This window comes from Temnothorax longispinosus, chromosome 12 (assembly GCF_030848805.1).
Source record: "Temnothorax longispinosus isolate EJ_2023e chromosome 12, Tlon_JGU_v1, whole genome shotgun sequence".
Taxonomy (NCBI): Eukaryota; Metazoa; Arthropoda; class Insecta; order Hymenoptera; family Formicidae; genus Temnothorax; species Temnothorax longispinosus.
The window spans coordinates 10,670,526-10,695,825 of NC_092369.1; the positions used below are offsets into that span (position 1 = coordinate 10,670,526).

At 44.2% G+C, this 25,300-nt stretch overlaps 1 protein-coding gene across 1 annotated transcript in view; it reads right to left on the reverse strand.

The window, feature by feature from the left end:
• LOC139822997 (zinc finger protein rotund) overlaps positions 1-8,135 on the reverse strand; it is a 162,806-nt gene extending 154,671 nt beyond the window's left edge. The window contains exon 1 of the mRNA XM_071795259.1: positions 6,346-8,135. Within this exon, the coding sequence (XP_071651360.1) occupies positions 6,346-6,522 (177 nt within the window). The 5' untranslated portion in view covers positions 6,523-8,135. The remainder of the gene's footprint in view (positions 1-6,345) is intronic.
• Between the last annotated feature and the right edge of the window lie 17,165 nt (positions 8,136-25,300).

Below are 25,300 nucleotides of genomic sequence, written 5' to 3' on the forward strand. Positions count from 1 at the left end.
TATTGTTATAGAATTCCAATCTAGAATGTTTTCCTTTAGGTGTATGAAATATTTAGAAGAACCAAATAAGTAAAATAAAACGGACGTTAATAACAACACCGGCGACTTGGCATATTTAAGCGCGTACGATTACGCGCGAAACAGCATCATCGTTCCACTCGATCTGCAAAGAACGGACCGCGGTACTTATGGTCGCTACGTGGAAAAGTGGTGAGACAGGACGAAGGGGAAATCGGTTGCACGTTACACTTTCAGAGCGTTTTTGCGAATGGTCGAGAGGAGCCAATGAAGTTCTCTTTCGTTCGGTCTTTATGGAACCATCTCCGTTTCCACGTTCAAGCGGACAAGAAGTATAAACCGCCGTCGCCGCTGCTACTCACGCCGAACACACCGAGCGACAATTTTTTTTTCTATCCCATCCCGTTTATACCTAGCGAATTCATAAGACAATCCCGTTGAACAGCCAATTGAGGCACGTAACGTTACAGCGCAGTTTTCGAACAAAATCTTGTATATTGAAAGAAGCGCCGTAAAAAGTCCAAAATAATCGCATCATTCCCCTAATGGTCGACGGGACCATAAAACAATAGAGAAAGACTCGTGAAATATATATAATGAAAAGAGAAATTTTAGAGGTATAGTATTATTATTTATTAACGACTAAGTAAAACTTTAATTAATCATATTTTAGTCTTTTTAATGTCCAGAAACAATTTCTAAATAGAAAAATCTAACGTACGCAGCTTTCTACACTTACACTTGGCGTAATACTTGACGTCGTTTTGTTTCTTTATATAGTATCACAAAATATTTTTTATTATATTATTATACAATTTATATATGAAAAATCTTTCTTGTATGGGAAATTCTTTAATGTTAATATAGTAATATAAGCTGGCATGAGACACAGTAGGGAAGACAGATTAATTTGGCTCCACCACGGGGGCGTAGGACACGTAAATCCACGTCACCGACATGCAAAGTATAAGGATTGCCGGGTTTCTTGCCCCGCATTTCCCAACAGGGAAAAAAAGAGTCATGTTGAAGCCAAGGTGAAAGGGCCAAGCTACCATAGCATTTCTAGAAAGAAGAGAGAGAGAGGGGGGGAGGGGCAATGTGCGCATCGATGCATTCCCAAAAAGGGAACGCTTAGATATCGATGGAGAGTATATATTATCATTATCATAAACACACGTGAGAAACCCGAATTGACTTCCAGATCGCGGCGGTGATTTCCCCCGACGCCGCGACGGGGAGGCAATTAGTCACGGCCCCGTGGGCTCCCGCATATACGCCGCAATTATTTTTATAATCAGCTGTCGTCGCGCTTTCCCGGTAATCTATTCGAATGCGCATCATTCGCGGCTCGCACGCGCTCGGGAATAATTATTGCGGGAAAACGTGAAGGGGCGCGGTAACAAAGAGTCGCGAAGAGGCCTCGGTCTCGCGTACGGGACATATAATATACATAATTAAACGGGTTGATTGCCGGGGCAATTATATGTTGCGCGCGCGCGCGCGCGATATTAATTTCTCGCCCCGGTCATTAATTTACTGACCGACATCGCGCAGGAAAATCTATTCCGCGCACGGCGAACGAAAGTCGTCGGATTGGATGGTGACCCGGCGGCGAGTGGTAATCGACCCGCGGCAAAAAACCGCTCGATGGCCCGATAATTATTGGTAACAACGTACGATGTGGTTCGTTAAATCGCGGAACGGACTCTCGAGAGTTTCCTTCTGATTATGGCGAATCACGTGGGCACGCTATAAATTATCTATATCGGCGTTTTGTACACCTGCATCAGTATGGATCGAGTTTTATCCGTCGCGTAAGGATTTAATAAGATAGTGATTAAACAATTTATGTAAATCCAAACTTAGTAGCAAATGCACTATTAAAAGCTTGTGGTATTATTTTTTGCTGAACGAGCGAGGCGATTTGGCAAATGCGAATTTATTATAAACTATTCTTGAAAGAATTACTTAATTTTTAAATAACAGAGACTCATACGATCAATAAATAATCTAACGACAAAGGGGCTTAGAGTCGTAACAGGGTATTCTTGTTGATAATAATATTTCTATAAATTTTATATATATATACTTATTGTGTTAATAATAATATTTCTGTGAATTTTTACATATACTTATACCAACTTAGTGAACTGCGCGCCGATTAATATTTGTCGATTTTGAAGCACAGCTTTAATTTTGTTGGGACAGTAGTTCCATATCTTCAATCGATAATCGATTTAACTTTTTAATGCATTCCGATCACTAATCAGCATCCTTATAATTATTTAATTTTTATTATCTGTTTAAATAAGATTCAGGAAGGGATTCTCATTATAATCAAGAATATGTTTCTATCGCGCGCACAATCTTTACCCTCTCGTATCATTTAATCGTATCGATTATCCCACAACACGCAATATATGTATATGTATATATATATATATATATATATATTAGCAAAGGATGAGACGTACAGAAAACTACACCGATAAATAATAAAGACAACAGGAATAGTATAAGAAAAAATCACAGTTGCAAAAGTTGCTATTTACATACATCGGACGACTAATTACTAGAAATTATAATCGAACCTAGATCTTAATCACCCGTTAATGGACGCCGAGTCGTCAACACTCTACTTAATTGCCGTCGTTAATAATTAACGACCGCGTTAGGTAGCTATTAAACGATTATCATTGCACGTATAATAATTTAAAAAAAGCTGTACATTACAGAGTCATACCGGGTGATTATATCAAATTAACTCGCCGTGCTTTCGCTGAGAAAGATTTCGAGAGAGTTCTCTCGGTTAATCGCATAAAATTATATGTATTAACAATATTAAAATTACGCGAGGGTGACAATCGTGAATACGTAATTGCGAATCGTAAGTACTTTATTCCGCGATTTCACGGCTCACGGCGTGGTGCAATTGAGAAGAACGATAAAATCATATATAGCACATAATGATATCGCTCGCGGCGCCGAAGGTAATTCGCTATCAACCAGTCAAGCTGTGTGTTGTCAAAAACGAGCTTCACACATGTTTGTGCATCACATCCCACCTCCATTAATGTTATTACACGTTCAGATCCGAGAAAAATGCGTTTACACTATCGCCATCAGAAAAATTCGCGTTTGTACTTTATCGTAATGTCTGAAATACGAATTATTCTGCCAATTTTGAAGATAAATTCTGAAAGCTGATGTTTTTTTTTCAACATGTCTCGATATTGCAGAATGATACACTTTATTATCGTCATCGTGATAATTGCTAATTAGTCATTATTAACTTCGCGTAGGGAAACCTACGAAATGGAAAATCTGAAAGTTATCGTCGACATTAACGGCGCTTTGTTATTGTCCTTAGATCACTTGACCAGTACAAGTCCGGTGTTTTTTACGCGCGAATCATTTTCACAGGTTGACACGCCGGATCGCCTTCTTGTCGATTTAGTCGCGGCACGGGTTCCTCGGTGCTTCTTACGCGCTACCTATACGGGATGTTCGCAAGAAAATACACGAAGCAAATCGAAAGATTAACGCGATAATTCATTATGGTTGTAACTCGCTGGCTGGATCCCGAGGGGAAGGCAACGGCGGAGGGAAACGAGGCAAATCAGTGTGTAAAACAAAGTAAATGGGTTGGAGGGATGAATCAGATGTTAGATCAGAATTTTCACTTATTTCGAAAAACCTTCGGAAACTACTACCTTCAGGAAGTTACCCAGTAGTTACTCGCATCCTGTATCATTAAACTTTCTTTGATATAAGACTGATCATCATTAAATGCCGATCCCTCGCCCGCCGTCGGTATGCTACGAAACTCGCGCATTAAATCCAAACGTTGCGCTTTTAATTTATCGAAGCAGTGTGATATGTATATGTGTTTTGCATGTGTGCGCGCGTCTTATTGTAATTATAAAAAATATTAATTACAATAAGTAAATAATCACAATAAGTTTTTAATTACAATAAGTAAAAAATATCTAGATATTAGCCAAAACGTGATTATTCAATATAAGTTTCCATAACGAGAAGAAGCACGAGAAGAAAATATTAAAAAATTATAGTTTTAGGATATCGTGTGGTCATATGTATGCAAATGTACGTTCCAAGCGAATGATACGCGGAAATGTAACTAATGCAACACGCGGCTGCGAGAATTCTCTTTTGAAATATCAAGTTCATTGCCACCGTGCGATTATCCAGGTATTAATCTTCATCTACGAGTATCTTACGACGTTATTGTACCGGCTATGAGTGTAATCAACGTCCGGCAAAAAAAGGAAAGGAGGTGCTCCAAGTTTTTATGTTCCACGACAACAGTATCAAAGACAGGATTTATCATATCGGATAATTGACCCATTCGGCTAATATATTTACCTCGTTCTAAAACGGATACGCAAAATATCGCGCGATTAACAACAAATTATCTCTTCAAATTGCAAATTGTTATTAACGTCAAACTACTAAAACGTGAAATCGTATCATCAGAATGCTAATTTCTCATGCAAACGTCAATTATATAGCATTGATTTCATAAGTGATGTCATAGCTACATCCCTTCTTACGTATACTAGGCAATAGTTTTTTTTTTCCTTTTTTTTCCTTAACCTTTTTCCAACAATTTAATAGGAGATGAAGTATTAGCGTGCAAACGTCGTTTACTTTGTCACGAACATAAATCACGTGAGATGAATAATGACATAATAAACAACTGGTCGCAAACGAGACAATCAGTATCACTCGCATTAACTGTTATTGTAAAAACGATTATTTTAAAATTACTATCTTTTTAAGTATTATCATATCTATACTTATTAAAATTTATGCGAGTCTCATTAAATGTAAATTCATAAAAGTTTTGCATGCAACGTGGCGGTTTCAAAAAAACTATCTCTTTAAAGTCTCAAAATAATACTTTTCGAAATAATTTCCTATTCGCTGCGGAAAAATCGCGCAGTTATACGCGAACTATATTTATATCATGACTATTATACATTCGTTCTAATACAAGTTTGTGGCGGAAATTAATGTGTTAATGCAACACGCGCGATTTAGCTTTTTTTTTTTCTTTATACAACACGAGATTTGAGAAACTCAATCTGATTTACCGTGAAAGTTATGTATAAATTCTCCAAATATGATTGAAGCAATTTTCGTTTACATTCCGAAGATTCTCGGCAAGACGCAATAACATCCGTCATCGTATAAATATCACAAAGGAGAAATACCGCATCGTACGATCGGCAACAAACCAGTCGGGAAGCGGGGTCGCAGAAGCAGCGACAACAATAATCGGAGTGAACTATTTGTCGTCGCGACGCGTCGATTATTCCGTAAAAGAAATTATACTGACGCTACAAATGTTCTGACAGCTTTTATCGCTCCGGCCGCCAAATAATTGTACGATTTTGACGTACAATACAACGAATACAATATTTGACAACAAATTAGCTGCAAGTTTACAATTTTTAACGCTGGACACGTCTCGAGTAAAATTTGTATCGCGAAATCGAATACATTTGTTGTCGTTTTAAGAAAATTATTAATTTGTTTTACACTTGCAGTGCCAAGTCTGCAAGAATTTATTTATCATTTGTTTTTAAATTATTTCGTTTCTAAATTAAGAAGATACGGACATTAATTTCACCGAGAAATTTATCACAAAAAGTGCGACTCTTCAATTTTTCAATATTACAATTCCAATCCGCTAAATCTTATAACTCCAAAACGACGAGAGTCCTCGAGTGGAAATCATCATTCACGCGATACATCTCCGATTTTGCGGTTTCTGATTTCGAATTAGTGTCGCTTTATTAAACAATCAAGATCTCCGCGTTTTCGGCGTGCACGTGTCATTGAGCGCATAAAGTTCTCTCGTTGAAATTGTACGACCTTCATATTTGGCGGACGGAATTTATTAGGCCCGTTTTATAATACATCAGATGTCGGAACGCAGCCAATAATAAACAACCCGTTCGTTTTCGCTGCACTTCTGAACCATAAGTTAGAATGAAAGAAAATATATTTGTTTTATTCTAACTTATCGCACTAGTTTAGAAGTGCGGCGAAAACGAACAGGCCTAATGGTCCAAAGAGAATTTCTTTTTGGCGAACGAATTCTTCTCATTGGAGCATCGACTGCGTTCCAACATCCGACGTATATCATAAAACAGGCCTAAACGCGCGTTAGAAACTCTAGGCCTAAAAAACAAATCGGACACTTCGCTGAGACTCTCGCGAAAGAGAGACCGAGGAGATTCGAGCGTGCAAAACGTGTGCGGAAGACAGGAGGCTAAATCGCCAAAAATCATCACTCACCTTACTCTGGACGTAGTCGAGGGCGAGCATGCAGTCGGAATATCCGCTCTCAGTCTTAATGGTGGTGCCACCCTGGCCGGGCCCGGTCGAGCAGAATCCGGAACCCACGACGCCGACCGGTCCCCCGAGGCCAGCTGCCGCCGCAGCCGCGACGCTGTCACGGTACCAGGGATACATCGAGAGCGTCCCGTCGAGAATCACCGTGTTCCTCTTTTCCCGAATCTTCTCTCTTCCGAACCTCGCTCGTCGGCAGCTTCGCGAGTTCCAAGCGAAATGTATTCACACTTCCCGGTCACACGTCACGTTTCTCGTACTCCCCTTGCCTTGTCGCTCTCTCTCTTTCTCTCTTTCTCTCTCTCAGCTTCGTTTTCTCTCCTCCGTTTTACTCTCCCGCGGCAATACGGACACGACACGCGGCGCGCGACATACACCTCACCGCCGATGGTATCACTGCACCGCGGATAGCGCGATATCGTCGCGGTATTACACGCCGCGCTCGCGCACAACGACAACAACTTTCCGTCGATCGGAGCGTCGAGGAACGATTCACTGGCATTCGCGTACGTGTACGAGCGTCCCGGGACCGCGCGCTCCCGGTAGACCCGCTCGCTCCGCGAGCGGAAGTCGCGTGCCGCACGTACCACCTCGGTGCCGAGACAGCCGAGAGCGTCCGATCCGTCCTCGGATCCCCGGCACGGTCATCGACGTTGACTCGCCACGCTGCCCGCCCGAGCGTGAACGCTTCTGACTTCTGACACCGGCCGCGCGTCGCCGTCGCTACCCGTGCTAGGAACTGTCTTCGCGAGCGTCTTCGATTTCGATATCCAGACGTAAACACTGCGCCGAGAGCCGAGACGGGGCGACCTTGCGCCGAGATTGAAACTTGTCGAGCCTCGAGCCCGGCACCGCGTGTCCGTCTCTCTCTTTCTCTCTTTCTCTTTCTCTCTCTCGGTCGACTAACTGTTTACCTTTTTTCGACGGTTCCGCGTAGAGCGCCTTTCCGAGATCGCCGCGCGCGAGGGCGCGCAAGTGAAGAGTTTAAAGCGCACTACTGTCCGACGTCAAACTCCGGCGGGATTCCGATCGCGGCGAACTTCGCGTCGAACTCGCTCGCGGGGACACGGAGGGCACACGCGAGGGCCCGCGCGCACGCGGGCGCGCGTCGCGCACCCGCTCGGCGACGCTCGTTCGTCGCGAGCTGTTGATGGAAACGCGAGCGCACCCGGCGTCTCCTCGAACTCCTCCTTCCTCCGCGCGTTACGCGGCCAACTTCACACTCTTCGATTCTTCTTCCTCGGCGAGGAGCTCACGCGCTGCCGATCGACGACGGCGGTGATGCGATTAAGCGACGTAACGCCATCCGTGCGTCATTCTTCCGCTCTCTCGCCTCTTGCCTCCTCTCCTCTTCGTCCCGTTTTTCTTCCGCGACGCGCAGAGCGATCTCCAACTATCGCTCGGCGATCGTTCCGTCGTCGATCGCCACCTCCGGAAGGCAGCAACGCGTCGCCGGCGGCTCGCCGCCAAGGCGCATAATAACTCGCGCGAATAACTCACTCGAGCGGAACGCCGCCTATACCTAATGCCGGCGAGCGCGGCCGCGATCCGAGACCCGCCGCGCGACTCGCGCGCTCGCGGACCGCGCCATTGTCGCGCCCGTTGACGGAGCGGCGCCGAAAAGGAAGCTCTCGATCGCCGCTCGAAAAATGACCTCCTTTATCACCCGGTCACCCGTTCTTCCCTCGCGCTCTATTTCTCCCCTCCTCGCTCTCCGTCTCTCTCTTTCTCTCTGCCACGCCGTTGACGAGCTCCGAACACTGGCCGTCGCACCTCCGCGACTTCTTCCCGGCGACCTCGCCGTGAACGCGCCAAACCCCCGTTTCCCTTTTTTTCTTTCTCGCGTGCCGCAGCCCGGCCCGGGGACGTGCAAAAAAGTGCAACCGCGGCAAAGCCCGGATATCGTGAACCGTGAACCGCGGACGCGGTTTCAGCACTGACGCGGGAGCCGCGATTCGAACGACCGTTCGGCCGTGCTCGGCCGCCTTCGGCGGCCCTCGGCTCTCCCCCCCTCGCGCCGGCCGCCGTCGCTCGCTCTCGTGCCGCCGCGCCGCGCGCGCTCACTAGCGGGGGAAGACGCGGCGCCCGCCGCGCCGCGCGGAAGGGCGAAAGAGCGGGGGCGGGGTACGCGGGAAACACGATCTCTCTTCCTCTCTCTCTCCTTCTCGCTCTTTCGGCAGTCTCGCCGTCCTGCTCTCTCTCTCTCCCTCGCGCCGCGTTGGGCACCGTCGTCAAAGAGGGAACAGCTTTTCTTGATCTAACGACGTCGGCTCGTTCCGCCGTTCGGATAGAATTCTCCCGTTTTCCGCGATTTTCGAGAAAAGACTATGCCTAGGTCGAAGGAATTTTGACGATGGGGTACCCATCGTGCCTCGGCAGTTTAATTTTAAACAAGCTCGTTTATATTTCTTTATTCGTTAAAAATGTAGATGGAGAATCTAGCGATCAATATTTCGCAACAAAATATAAATGCAATTCTTATTAATGTTACAACTTGCGTTACGAAATTATTAAAACTCGATTGAATAATAATTGACGATTCGCCGAACGCGTCTTGTAATCCATTATTAGCGAGAATCATTTAAAAAACATTTATATGCGAAATATTATCTATTAGATGTCGTAACTCGTTACGCGCGAAGCCGCAAGCCGCAACGTCGCCGATTATACGAATGGTTTTTCCTCGTACCCACACGTAGGTGCAACCCAGCAATTTTCGCGCGAGGAGAGAAAACAACGACGCGGTCGAAACGCGGCCCGTCCCGTGCCGACGAACCCCACGAATTCGCTAATACGCAAAAACCTAGCTGAATCACCGCCGCGCCGGCCTTGACGCGTATAAAAATCCCGAACCGTGGACACGGAAGGATGAGATCCTGACCTCCTGCGACCTAATTCCAACGGGCACCGTCCTCGGCGTGGAGAAGCTTGGGAAAGGTCGCGCACGCTGTGAAACATCATGCAAAAACCCGCCCCTGAAATGGTTCACGAATTCCTGGGGAATTTCTTCGGCGGACGCGGAAGGGGGGTAAAAAAAACAGTCCTAGGATAAAAAGTCACCCGCCGCGAAGGGGTCGGCGAACCCACGCAGATATATTTTAACGAGCTGATGTCCTCTCCACACTTGTCTTCGGTTAGAGCGGCAGTAAATTTATAGATTTTACACGCGAATCGCGAGCATTCACTCGAAACAAACGTTAAAAGGAAAGCGTGTCAACGTTAAGATTTTATTACATTCTGTTAAGATTAGATTCGGTTAACCCGGAAACGAGCATCTGGAGTGATTTTTACCCCAGTGTCGAAAAAATTAAGCTCACGTCATCACAATAATTTTAATAATTCGTTTTTTTTTTTATATTTTTAGGTTTCTCCTTTTTTTCAGAAAATGGTGAATAATTGTGTGTATCCTCAAATACTAATAAATTATAGAACAATGAAAAATATGCAACATATGTAATAAATAAGAATGACTTTTAATTGGGGTGTAAAAATCAAGTGACCAGTTATGCAAAGAAAAAAATTAGGCGTTTATTTTCGGGTTAATTGTAAATATGATAAAAATAAATCGCGACCGAACTGGTTTACGTTAACGTCTCGCTGACTCAATCCGGGTTGTGTGTAACGATCAAATTATCTAAATTAACGACTCATTTAAGTAAGGTTTAGCTTGCCCTGAGCCTACGACTTCTATTACGTTTTACCATCGACCTTGAACCGCACATTCACTGCGTCAACTTAGGATAAAAAGAGAAAGAGAGATGTACGATGTCGCCAACCCCCGTGGCGTAGACCAGAAAGGAGCTATAACCACAAATCTTATCGCCGGAGACGGAGGAAGACTAGAATGGGGTTGATGGTCATGGTTAGAGGGTCATGGAACTCTCGGTGTTCTACTTTCTTTAAATGCGCGATTACTCTCCCAGTAATATTATATTTTCATAGGTCAGTGGAACGGAAAGCAAATCTGAGAAACGACATCCACGAATCGTCGATCTTGCAACATTGGCGATATATGCCCGATAGATTTGGTACCTAATTTAAGCGGAGTCTACAATGAAAATTTAAGGCGTAAAATTTAAACTTTAAGCCTTAGGCTGATATTTCATGTGTCATACGACAAGCTTTGTCGGGCGTACCGATTAGCTATAAAATAGAGGATTTCTATTAGAAACTCGAGAACTTCTCTATTCTTCGGCCAATTAATATAATAATAATAATGATGCTTAAAAAATTTGTCGATGACACATGAAATATCAGCCTAAAACCGTAAATATTGACCAACCACAGTCGAATGTGAGAAGGATGTTCGACTGTAATTTATCAATTTCTTACGGTTTAAGGCTTCAATTTTACGCCTTAAAATCTTACTGTAGATTCCGCCCTAGTATGTAATACGGCTGACTATAAAACAGATCATATAAATGTCAAATCAATCAAGTAGCATTATAGATATTGTACAATCGAAATTGTTAAAAAAAAAATCAATTTTGCCAATAAGAACCATATTGCATCCTGCACGTGCAAGCCAAGGCAAATCTGTTTGGTGGAACTCGTCTAAAGAATCTCGCTGATTTAAATGGCGATGGAGAATTAATAGCGCCCCGATACGTGACAAAATATCTCGATCTTCTCGACGGTCAGCATACGTCCCGGTGAAAAATCCAGCTACTCCGTGGGTTCATTCACTGGGCCATTAATAGATCCTCCGTCCTTCCTTTTCCTCGAGAAAAGGAACCGCGATGCGGCGATGTTGTCGACCCCCGCGGAGTGCTCCAAAAACAAGCTATAACCACAAATCTTATCGCCCGAAGGGAAGGGAAGGGCGAAGAAGAAGACCTCAAGGGGGGTTGCTGGTTAGGTTAAAGGGGGAGTTCGTTCCACCTTCCCGAGCTACCTAACAAGTAGCTTGTAAGAAGAGCCGTTTCGCCCGGTGATTCGTGCTCGTAGAGCTGCCGCCGCTGTCCCGGGGAAAAACTGCGACACGGTTTTTCGGCCAATGGGGTTCTCCCTCGAAGTTCAAGGCCATTCTCAAAGATAGCTGTGGCACGAGGGACCGGTCGAGAGGGGGAGGGGGGGATAGAAGAGGAGGCGGGCTTTTTTGTTTTCCAGTGCTCTTCTGGCACTGCTATGAGAACGACCGACAGACCGACAGACCCCGGGGCTGCTGCCCCGGCTGTACGTCTCGTTCCTCTCTGGCGCCAGACCGTTTTTTGGTTGGCCCGTTCTCCTCGACGGTGACATCGACGCACCTTTAGCATTTTTTCAGACCCTTGATTGGGGGCAAGTTCAGATGAGAGGGATTCCCTACCTCCCGAATCAAAAAGCGGGGTCGTTTAAATGATTTATACGCGCGATTCATGAATATATTCGGCTAATTCGAACGTCGGGGACACGCGAAATGCACGATTCGAAAAAATAATGAAAGTATGTTGCTAACGACCGCACAAAACAATAAATTATCACATCTAAAGGAGCATTCAATTAGATGTTATTTTACAGATTATTAGTACCAAATACTAATAATATATAATGTGTTTTTCTATTGTATTATGTATCATTTTTAAATTAAAAACTTAGACTTAGTTATTTAAAATAACAAATAATATTAAATTTCCACATATTAATGATAATAAAAATAAACATTCTTCTCGTCGAATAAAATCTGATATTTTTATCTAAAAAATATATCTCACGTCTTAATTAAATTACATGTATTACTTCTAATAATTTAATAATCTTTATACAATTAGATTTTTGTTTCTTCACCTTCCATAAATATCAAAAGATATCATAAATAATTATTTTTCGAGCTGTATACGTCTCCGTCGCGACAAAATATATCACATAAAGTATTTTTGATATTTATTCGTGAAGCTTAATCGAAAAGCGAACCGTGAAAAGTCTTGAAAAATCCTCAAACGACTTACTCAATGGCGCCCGGTTGATCGGCCATGTTGTCTTAAACGAGCAAAGCGAAAAGGGACACGAGGGACGGACCGAAGCAATGTAGCAAGAAATCATGAAACGGAGTAAAAGGATGGGGACAGAGATTAATGAGAAACGAATCTAGCAGAGGAAAGAACGATGGAAGAAGGTCGACTTGAATCGAAGACCACGGCAGCGTGGATAAACAGTCTCCTAGCAGATATATATTCGTTGAACGAGACATGAGAGAGAGAGAGAAGAGGGACAGCTGTTGTAAATTATATGAAGAGTCAGAATTCAATTCTGCTAGAAGTCACTTCGGACAATCTCCAGCATTCGCCATAAAATCACTGTGGATTCTTTTATCGTGTTTACATGAAAATATGACAGCTAACAATGTATTCATCGTATCTTCACGAGTTTTCGTAAATAACTCCATATCGGTAAAATACCTATCTCGTGCATTATACATTTGATAAGCGTTTTGCTAAATTCGAAATTTTGCCAAATAAGGTAAGGTGGACCAGTTATGTTCAACTATAAGCGAACGGCGGTTCATTCGCAATTTTCAAAAGTGATTTTTACACGTGTATCCCCGAAATGTAATACAGTCGTAAAAAGACAATGGCGAGCCACTGGCAATCACCGGCAGGCGCCGGTCGGCAATTCGACCATTTTCACACGGGTTAACGATAACGCCGACCCGTGTTTCGGCGTTGCGGCGGACCTCATGCATAATTAATTAAATGGATATGCGCTTTCGATTGCAGTCGAGCAGGCATGCGAGCGTGTACACGAAACGGAAGGCCAAGCCTTCCACTCCTCCCAGGGGGTTGGCTCGCTTCATTTAGAAAATGAAATTGCGGACCCGCGAGGAGGGGGCGTGCTCCCTCCTCGAAGCGCGCGTACATGCGCACCTCGCTCACCTCTCATCCCTCACCTAGGTGAAGCGGAGGACCGGGGTTTTCGATCCTCCGCCGTTCTCTCGCCAGGACTCCTCGGTGGCCTGCTATTCCCCGTATTATGGAGGGAAAATGGTGGCGCTTTTTGCGCCATATCGCATCGACTCGCCCGTTCGCGCTTTAAAGCGGACGTATTTTGCTTATTGCCGTTAATCGCGTTCGTACGTGTGTCTTTTTTTTTTCGCCACCGGATTCGACGCGGAGCGATAAGTGCGGCATGTCGACGTCCTCTTTCTTAGAAATGTCACGGCTTGTGTCATTTTTTCGAGCCGAGAAAGACGCCGAGAAAGATCGCTCACCGCGATCGTAGCGCTGATTCGCCGCGATTCATGCACAAGAAGACATCGTACATTCAAATATTCGTCCATTTTATCTCTAAATGGTATCTGAGTGAAAATAAAAAATTAGTTTCAAGATATTCGTATTATTCTTCTGCTCGCGACGTTATTTCGAGATGACGTACGCCATCATTTCAAATGTCTTATACGTGACGAATGTCGAATTTATATCAGAGAAGCGTCACGACTCTCCGTAAATGGCGCGACGTACGCGATAAGTCTAAGTAGATAAAATTTAAAAGTTGGATTCGGTCGATCGGCGCGATAAGGGTGGCGAGATGGTTGCGTCCTCTAATTCCGTGGGAAGGGGTGGATAATCCGGCAGAGCGGCGCTCCAGGAGGTGCCGCGGAGGATAACGGAAAGCAGCCATGCGCGTCCGACTGCCATCGCGGTATCCTGCCCCTTCCTAACTCCCGTGACGTTGGAGGATAGGTCAGAGGTCGATCTCGCGGAAGAAGGCACTGACCACACCTGTCCCCGAGATAACGCGAATCCATAAATCTAAAGCATCGTATCTACGAGGCGAAAGATGGCTCGAATTGAGACGCGTTCGTCGAGACTAAGTAAAGACGTGGAATAAAAAAATTAATGAAAAAAGAACCCTAATCGCGAGATAACATCACATTCGCCAAGTTCGTCGTTTCGGTACCAGCGTCGCAATTTCGCAAAAGTCCTCAAAAGCAGAACGCATTCGGGAGAGAAAAGAGATAAAACGAGATATCAGAAACCGTGTCTCGGTCGTGCGGCGAACGAGTGCCGCTTCTCGCGGAGGGACAAGGACATTGGCGCGAGAAGAGCAACCCCGAGCGAGGGGACCAAATACGTATAGGTCGTTTGCGAGAAGGACAATCGGTCGTGCATCCCGCGGATGCACGCGGAGGAGATATCTCCGGACGGGGGACGGGAAACGCGCGGACTAAAGAGGAGGATAGCTAAGTCCGAGCGGCTGTAACGAGATGGGCAAACGGAGAGAGAAAGATAGAAGAAGATGGAGAACCGTCCGGAGAGCTCGGAGAGAAATTAATGAAAAATATCAAGATACGGAGGAGGAAAGAAGCGCGCGAGAGTTGAAACATAGACGCGGCTCGCGGAGAGAGGAGGACAGCCAAGTGGCTGAACGGTGAGGGAGAACGGCGAGGAAGTGCGAGCGACCGGTGAGGGAACGCGTGGGAGAGAGAGGGTACGACTCCGATGAGTAGTCGATGAGGAAGGCCGCCACTGTCGGAGCACTCCGGGAGAGGCGTTACCGCGGTCGCGCTTCTCATTGGTCGGGCGCAGACCGGTCTGGGTGCCACCCATCGCAGGCGCAACCAGAAAAAATGCGGTCCCCTCCAGAAGGAGGAAAGCGCGCGAGCAAGGAGCCAAGAGGTGGCCGATAGAGACGATCTCGTAGACGCGCAACGGGAGAGAGCGGGATAGAGGTGATAGTGAAGGCGGTGGAGGTGAACGAGGAGAAGGAGGTGGAGAAGGAGGTGGAAGAGAAGAGAAAACGAAGAAGCCGGACAGGAGCTGGTTCCGAGCATATACAGGATGGCGAGTCCTGTATGCATTTGGCAACCCCGCCCGGAGGGTTGACTCCCGGGGTACCGCCGGCTCTCTTGGATGCCGCCATCACGGCATCCAAGAGAAACCCCCTTTCACCCCCTCCTACCTCAGCCGGCACCTCCCGCTCCTCCCCGCGACCCTCCCGATGGCCACCGAGAGGACTCGCGAGACGTGAGAGACCCTGGATCTTATCCCTCGTATTTTTTGAGACAGGTCCCTCGGGAAGAGAGATGGAGAAACCTTTTCCGAAAATATATAATTTAATATACATGGATTCTTATCGGACTTGATCGGATGTGATATTCTTTTTCGTAGCAGCAGTGAACGAACGTATTGTACATTGAACGCAAAAATAATAATTCTCTCGCGCAAAAATAATAAATTAGCAAAAGCCGATAATATTGTTGCGACAGAGTCCATTCTGCGGAGAGGAAATACTATTTTGACAGTACGCGACGTATGAAAAACGACTTACAGATAATCAAAAGCAGCATATTTTAATATTCATTGGATTCCCGTTTGGGTCACTTTTTGAAACATTATAATATATTTCAATATTTTGTCTTTTACTGTGTTTAACAGGCACTTTTATTAGAAAAGTAATTAAGCCACAAAACAGTGGAGATGGAATATCCTCGTGTCGTCCAAAAATCATGCAGAATCTTTAATCTATATTATGTATAAACAAATGTCCCGACTGACTCATCAACGCCCATCCCAAATCCCTAAACCTAGAAATATATGAAATTCGGCAAGTATATTCCTTCCATGACGTAAGTACCTACTAAGAAGGTATTTTTAGAAATTCGATCCCTAACGGAGTGAAAAGGGGTAAAATGTGTTTTCACGGATTTTTCGACGGGTAACGCCGTCAAGCTTAAGCTATATAGTCAAATATAAATCTTTAAATTTATTATGAATATTAAATATAATATAATGTTTGCGGCAATACTCGAAGCAATACGTCATGCTGTCACTTTACAAAAATAAAAAGGCCGAACTGTTTTGATTTCTCGTGATAACACGTGTTTACGGTAAGAGATTTAGAATCTTAAATGCAATTCAGTCACAAGAAAAAACGTAGGAATGTGTTTACCGAAAATCAGCGTCTACCTAAGCCTAAGGACGAACTCGAGGAATTCTAAATTTATTTATAGACATTTCATGGAAGTATGCGCGCTCAAACGTGAGCTATTGACTCGTGAGCTATCGACTATGCAAAACACAATTTTTTGCGCTGATAATTCAGAGAAACTGGGGAACGTCACACGTTATTGTTATGTTGCGACTAATTACTGTGAGTTTATTGTCACAATCTGAAATGCAACTCCCAAATTTAATTTTAAAATTGAAAGTAAAAGTGTATGTATATACTAGCCGATTAAATTAAACCGTTCAACATAATTGTGAATGCACTATGCAACGTATTTGATTCGTTATATTTAATCATAAATAATAGATGACTAAATCGGAAAACGTACACAGAAAAAAAGAATAGTCTTGATTTGAAAATATCTTTAGTTTCAACGTGGAAATCTGGAAATGAGATTATATACATTTAGTCAAACGAAGAAAACTTGCTTGAATGAAGTCATTTATATATAATTCAATCGAGGAAAAAATTTGAAATAAAAAGTTGCATTTCTTAATAAGAAGATATAGATTGTTGCGCATGTACGAGTATATGCCTTAATTTGACACTTCTTTTTTTCTATGTAGAGAGACCTATTAATGCACAGAAAATAATACCTAAAAAGCGCCCAAAAATAACAATACATTCTTCGATTTGCGTGGGGCAAAGTTATTTAAATTTGAATCAGGAACGAGTCGCTAAAGAGCGCACGATCTCCTTTAAATCTTTGTCAAAATAAATGTACCAATGCCTGGACACGTACCTATGTCTGGACATATTTATCATATTTAGTCCTTAAATAAGTTATAACGCGAATTAAAATCAAAGGGGATCAAAGATAAAAATATTTTTCTTGTATTATATTTTTATCCTTGATTTTAATTCGCGTTATACTTATTTAAAAACTAAAGGTGTCCCGACATAGGTCTTAAGTGTCCCGGCATTGGTACATTTACCTTACATTCGTTATTCACCGCGACCGTGTTATCCGTTCACGCAACGACTCCGCGTCTCTGCTCCCACGTACACGGCGCGTCGTTACGGCGCGTAATTACGGCACACATCGCGATCGCAACCTCGCCTTTTCCTTAAAGGAATTACGAGCGTGGAATTTTCTTCAAAGTCGCGCGGCCGCGGCGCGGCTTTCCCGCAGTACGGAAAGGGCGTTGACAATGTCAATGACACGGCCGGGGCGAGAGCGTAGGAAATAGCGGTCGCGCACCAGCCGCGCAACATCGATGTCGTCCCGCGATGACGATGACGGCGAGTATCGCGCGCCCGGATGAATCGAAACAGCACCGACGAATCGAGAGGTCGTCGTTTTTTTTATCAGTCTATCTAAGACCCGTAAGAGGTCTTCGTCGTGATCTGTCCGATCCGCGCGATCGCTGTGCCGCCGTGACGGTAACGCTTTCTATCGATTATCAGCGCGCGCCAACGTCTTTTCCAACGGTCCACCGTCGCTATTCTTATCCAACAAATGGTCCGATTTCATGCACTGTTTCGTAAACAAGTTGGATCTCGAGATGCAGATTAGTGCCTTCCACGTATCTGGTCGCTCCTCAGACCAGATACCGCATTTATGATAAAAAGAAAATAAGAAAATGAGATTGATTAATTTTATAATCGACATTGGCCGAATCGGCTGCAAAGAAAATATTGCTGTAACATTTTGTCATTATTGCAAATTATATTTTATTACCAGATTATTCCCTGATTTAATATCATCTGCGATGTATATATACACTTGATATCAAGTGAGAAAGCTATCACGACGTAGAATATCTACTTTAATATAGAAATATATAATCGATCGTACAAAAATGCTGGCAGCAGTAAACCAAGAATTGCATTCATTATATAAAACATTTTAAATGGTATCTCTTTTTTTTTCGCTCTGACTAGCGGAATCGAAATCCAACGCACGAGTTACAAGTTATAGATTTAAAGTTGGTCGCCAGTTTCTTGCCGCGTCGCCTTTCCAAAAGAAGACGCAGGACGATTTCCTCCTATCTCGCTATATTGCTCTTTTTTTAATCGGCGTTCTCAAAGCCCGTGACGAAAAGGCGGCCGCTGATGTTACGAATCCAATTTTCACGCCGAAGTCATATAGTTGATCGTCGGGCGATTTGAGATCTAGGTAAACCGTTTCAAAACTCCGATCGGATAGATTAACTGTCACCCATCACGCTCGGGCTCGATTAGTGATGTGAGGTGAGTCGCAAAGGAATTAATTTAACATGAGAACTTGCGAGAAAGGAGTTCACACATTCGACGTTTCGGCAATTTCCATTTGAGAGATCGATAGAGAAATTGGCATATATTCGAAAAATTCACCTACATGACTTTTATTCCATATTCGATAGGCGCATAATTCAACGGCAAGCAGACCAATTCGAGCGTAATGCGAGCGCAGGGACCGCAAGGGGGAGAATTAAGCATAGTCATATTCGCAATTAGAACGCGGTCTAAGTTCTCTCGTTTGCGGATTTTGCCACGTAATCTCTCGCGCTCGGTCCCTCCCGGCTCGGCTGTCCTTTCTCCCTCGTACGGGTGGAATCCCTTTTTCCCCGTGACTCGGGATTTTTCTCATTCTCGAGATGATCGTTAAACGAGCGATCCGCCTTATCATACATCTCGATAAAACCGCATAAACGCTCGATAGACGTTTCTCTTAATTATCATCAGATTTATACCGTTACTGTTACACATTCCATTTTGAATTTGTTTTATCGTGTATGTAATTTTTTTTAAATATCGCCGAATCACTTGTTAAATTTACAAAAATTATGAAAGAAGATGTTTGAAAATGTCATTATGTTCCCCCTTTAATTTGCGGGGCAATCAAGCGTTCCGTGAATAATATTAATGAAGGTCGTGGATTAATTTCGTTCTTGTTAGCGGATTATTCGAATCTTTTAAAAAGAGAATCGGGAATCAAGTGGGGACACAGCAAGAACCTCTCGTCCTTTTCTCTAATCCCGCGGGGATAAAATTCGCAAATTACTCACGACGTGAGGGCGAGAGCTACATACATGCGTGATTATCAAACATCCTTTATTACCTTTCATCGCGCACGTGGAGAATGAGAGAATAATAATTCAAGAGAGAAAGTAATAATAATAAAGAAGAAGAATAAATTACCAAGGGTTAGCCGAGGAAAAAGACGTAATGTTGAGGCAATTTCTCGAAAATACGTCAGCAAACGAATAATGTTGTCCAACCGATTTAAAATTCCGGTAGCGTAAAAACCGGAGAGAAAAGGAAAAAAAGAAGAAATAGGAGAAGGAAGAAACAAAATCGTTTTGTAGCGACGAACAGTAGCAGTATCCTTTCGACCGGAGGATCCGCCCTCCGCCCTCCGCCCTCCGTCGTCCGCTCTGGCTGCCCCCGCCGCGCCGGGAGATCCTTTTTTTTCAGCGCGCTCGGTGTGTGCCTCGTTTCTTTTCGTCGCTCCTTAAATTCATCCTTGCCTCGGCCGCGCGGCAGTAAAAGCGCGCGCACGGGTGCTTTACGAGTGTGAATAGACGGTCGTCCAATTATGCGGCTTAATTTAAATGGGATAATTGCGTCCAGGACGCATTCGAGCGGCCGGCGTCCTGCGTTATGCCCGCGCGGATGTATATATTCGCGCATGCGGTATATATGCGTGAGCGTGTGTTTTGCGCGCCAGTATGCGCGCGTACGTGTAATTGGATCGCTTAGAAATATTCTTTCGGAGCCCTGCCAGCTTCCGTACGCCACGACAACCGCGCGGCGAGGCACCGGCACCGGCTCTCGGTTTTATCGCGTATGCAACCTCGAGATAATGAGGCGGCTCTCCGCGCGATATACCTCGTTCATTCGGAACCTTGAATAAACTGTCCCAAATCGGAATTAAAGTAAGGTAAATGTACCAATGCCTGGGGACACGTACCTACGTCTGGACATTTTTATTATTTTAGTCCTTAAATAAGTTATAACGAGAATTAAAATCAAAGAATCAAAGGTAAAAATATTTTTCTTGTATTATATTTTTATCTATGATTTTCATTCACGTTGTATTTAAAAATTAAAATAATAAATGTGTGCAGACCTAAATCTTAAGTATCCCGGCATTGGTATACCGTTAAATCACGCATTGGAACAAGCCAGCGCGAATAAATCAAGTGAAAAATACAGTGAAATTTGTAAACATCTAAGATATCTTAGAATACCCCTAAATAAAATCTGTCATCGCGCAGTTTCATTATGCCAGCTGCTCCGTATATCGAAGGAAAAAAAATTGTATTTCAAAGTACAGGGATTCCTTCCCGATTTTCGGTAGGATCGCACCGTGGAATGTCAAGATCGCCACGATCGCCGTTGGTCCGCCGATGGTATGTCTGGACAGTCCGTCGTCCGAAGAAGCCTCGTGCATTTTTCAGGATCCAGAAGGGCCCCGTGTAGGGCGTACCTTTCGGCACGATCTGGCAAAGGGCTTCCTGGAAAGTCCACGACGGAGGACACCCGCGCGCGTTCCACGGAGAAGATGAACTTTATTATCGCGAAAGGCAGCGCGCGAGACGATCGCGATACGAGCTAGGAATTCGCTAATTATGTAATTATGAGAAACAGATACCGAGACCCGACGTATATCATCGAGAGCATCTCTTTCAGATTGGGATAATTATGCCCTTTGGATCAAGGAATCGCCGACTTGGGTAAAATTGTTAGCGTTTAACAGACGTAAAATAATTTATCATTATTTCTAATCATACATTTTGCACTCACGTGTATGTAAGGTAGTTTATAATTACATATTATGTCTAATTTATAATATATATTAGAGTTTCGATACAATTGTAAATATATCATTCAACGTTTCTCTCCTTAAAACGTGCCAATAAATAATCGTGTTAGTTTTCGGATGTATCGTCCAGCATCGTCTACATTGTTCGGCGATGATTCCACGTGTATAGGACCAATTGCCAATTGCAGCGGCTTAATGCAATCAGTAAATTGACGCCAATGTCGCGGTCGACTGCTTTCCCACAAAGTTTCAAGCGGAAGATCGACCCAATTACGCGTTAAAGCGATAATTGCTAAATTTATCGCCGTCGCCACGCCGGTCAAGCGATCTCCTCCATTGGCCTGAGACGAGCTATTAATTGTCTAATTATCGTTAATGCTGACCCTCCGACAAATCACCCTCTTCCATCTCTCATCTCAGACGCGATTCCTCCACGGGGCATTCGGCTTGTACCACAGCTCGAATGTCACTTTATATTAAGACTTTTATTAATTAATTAAGTAACAAGTATGGAGTAAATGCTTTTACGACACAACAACCGTGAAGAATGCTCCAAAAAAATCTAATTAAAAGTAATTTTAAAGATACCGAATCCATTTTTAATAACGTTAAAAGAAGAATGTGATTAGATTTGAATAATGCACGCAACAAACGAATCAAGCTGGATTCTGTCCTAACGATATTTCACGTTGAAAGTATCGCAGAGTGGTCGCTAATTGGTTAATGAACGTACGGATGACTGCTTTGAATGAGTCACGGGTAATCGATCTCGGGTTGTAAAATTACCGGAGTATCCCCTCGTATTCCCCATCACGGACAGGATGCCACTTGGTCGCTATACCGACTGCCCATCGCGTTATAAATTCCAGATAGGCGAATTAGAAATGCTAATTTCGCCGTCCGGAGGTAAGATGATTAGTTTTTGCACTCTCTCCGCGTCCGGCTCTCCGGGAACTGTGCCTCGCGCTCGTTCCAAATTAGTCGTACGGTCGCAGTATGAAAGTCCGCGAACGAAAGTGGACTCGATAGAGAAAAAGAGAGAAAGGGGCGTAAGAGAGAGAACAGCGAAGCACAGGGGGCGAGAAAGCGAAAGGGAGAAGGATCGTAAGGAAGAGAACGGGGAGAAGAGGAAGCTCCTCCGCGGCCGCCTCTTGCGAACATCACAAAGCACCCGACCGCAACTCGGACTACCCTTTTACTTTATTTCATTTCGTTTTTAATTCCTTCCAATTCCGCCACTGTCAAGTCTCACCGGCGCGGCGCGGCGTGGCGTGGAGCACGGAGCACGAAAAACGCGGAGACGCGTCACAGGATCCTCCCAACTCCTCCTTCCGCGCGCCTGTTAATCGCTAATTCGACTCAAAGCTGGGTTTACACTTGGCACTTATCGCATGACATTTCTATCCAACGTTGCTATCATTGTCGTTGTAACATAACGTCTAATAAAAATTGTTTAACATTTACATTACGCCCGTAACGTTAAATATACGAAATGCAATGTCTGGTGAGTGTGCAAACTTAATGTGACAATTCTAAGAAGATCTACTTCGAGATAAAACTTTTCGAATTTTTTTTGTGTTTTGTTAACTAGTCGGCTGCTTTTTCCTGACCTGCGCAAATTAAAGTTTTAATATGATCTTGTTTTAAGAAGAATGGTGACGTGGGCGGAAGAAAAACAAGTAGAATAAGAACGCAACAAACAAGAAAATTTATCTATAAATGCAACGCTTAATGATTAACATCAAAGCATGCAAATGTTGGAAGTTAACGAATTATCTTGCAATTAGTTCAATGTATGCTCCAACAAATATCAACTTCTCACGATTTTTCTGTACTTCTCGACCGTTTCTAATTTCTTTCTAGACTTGTGGTAATCCGGTTACCCGGAAGAAAATCGCCTAATAGAAAGTAACTATAATGAAAAGTATAAATCTTTATTAATCGTTCGAAGCGAATTTTATGAACTGATCTGTTAAATGTGGCCCTATATATGGAAGCCGTCAATCAACCGAGCAATTACTCCAACGTATTGAAATTTCCTTTTACGGTTCCCCGTCAGAAGCCATCGATATCGATCGCGACTTTCAAGCTGCTTTGCGTAACTCTTTTTACGGTATATCGAGTTGAATATCCCTTAGCGTAACATTGAAGAAATAGAACGAACTACTATGAGAACGAAAACGAGAAGTCGCTAACTATGAGGATTCCCATACTCTTCCCACTCGCCGTAGACGTAGTGCTAATGTCATTATAATGGCCCGTCAAGTCGGCCAGTCATCTGTCTCGAAATTACCAAAAATAAAGGATTCGCTCGTATACGCGAGAGCGGATGGACTTCTATCGGCTTTGGAATTCCACGCTTCTCGCCGTGCCTGAAATCCACGGAGAAATTACCGGAGACACGTGACAAACAAAAAATTCTGCGTGATAAGATAGCGATATATATTTCGGATGTCGAGGGCATTAACACCCGAAACACCACAAGTGGGGAACAAGTTTTCAAGGAGTCAACAACGTGGGAAGGGTCATAAGCCATTAATGAGTTTTTAATGGATGTCCTTCTCCGCGCTTTTCTAACTCCCCGTCGGTGTATTATTTTTAAGAAGTGTCTTCTTCGGGTGTAGGGGAGCGTCATAATCGAACATGTCGATAATGGGTTCGCGTGTCTGATGGAGGAGGACGGCGCGGCGCGGCGGACGGAGCAGGGTCGCCGCATTTTCGGCGACAAACAAGACTGCATTTACATTTCGTATACATTACGGGTCGGTCCTGATGTTCGACAGCTGTTATCGATGCGCGACGCAATGATCGACTAAGCCCGCGGGCAAACTTGCCCGCTCCTCCCGTTTCGGCCCCGAAATGTCCGATCGCTTATTGGGCCACCTTCCGCGGGCCAAAAAGTTCATCGGTGGACATATCTCTCTCCCTGCCCTTTCTCCACATGTCCCTCGGCCGTTCGCCGTTCGTGGAACGACGTTTCCAATTCGCGTCGCGGCGATTTTTTGTAATTAATCTTGAGACCGCGCAAAGGAGGAACGCGAAGTCGAAGAGGGAAAAGGAGAAGGGAACGGGGGAGATCCAGGGAGACACGATGCCTGGAATAAACGAACGGGTAAATAAAAGTAAGGAAGGAAGAGAAAGAGAGAGAGAGCAAGAGAAAGAGAGGGAAGGAGGGAGGTGGCAGGGCAGAGAGCGAGAGGACAGACGAAGAGGGAAAAGGGAGAGATCGGAGAGCGAGGGTGAGAGGGCAGGACGAAGACGGGAGCACGGAGACCAGTCTGCCGCGGTGTATCCGCTTTTTGCGGGCGTCAGATGACAGTCGCTTATTTACCGGAGCCCGCGGCCATCTTGCTGCGATCCGAGTTAAGGAGGAGGCCCAACGCGCGTAAAAAAAAATAAAAAAGGAAATAAAGAAAAAAAAGAGAAAAGAGAGAGAGAGAGAGAGAGAGAGAGAGAGAGAGAGAGGTTTAAAGCGAGGCGATGAATATGGACTCGGTTAGGGAATTAATCGATCCCGTGCATCGATGCCCGCGAGAATCCCGAACAAGGAGTAACGACGAGAAGGACGGCGGCCCGCGGGAGGAAGGAAATTGCGCGTTGACTGTAGGTGCACGCGTGCTGTGACCGCGAGGAGTGTCCCGGGAACGAATACGTTCCTCCGTCTTGAAGCGAGAAGCGAGTGAAACGTAAAGGAGATACTTCGACAGCGGGGAGAAAATAGGAATGGCATCGCGGCGAAAAAGAAAAAAATGTTTCGATCTTACGTAACGTCGATGTTTAAGCCAGTCCTGGCTACCCACACTTATTTTCGAGTCCTTAATTCGCCACACTCCGGTCCGTGAGACCGCTCGACTTTGTCGCATTGTCATTTTCATTCTAATTAATATTTTTAAGCTTGTACTGTGTAGAAATTGGAAATGCAGACTCTGAATAAGATGTTTATTCAGATGATAATATCAGGTCAAGAAAATGATTTGAATTTAAACTGAACTTATTATAAGGAAACTAGAAAATTATGTGAAAACTAGAAAACGGGAAAACGCGTTCAGCGGTCCACTGGACCGGAGTGTGACGAGCTAGGGTTAAGAACAAACAAGAACGGAATAAGTCCGCGATTTGTGAGAACTTACACAGAAAAAGAAAAAGTGTCAAATCAACACTTATACACTCGTATATACAACAATCTATAATCTTAAAGTGAGATTATGTTCCGTTAAACGAGGAAAA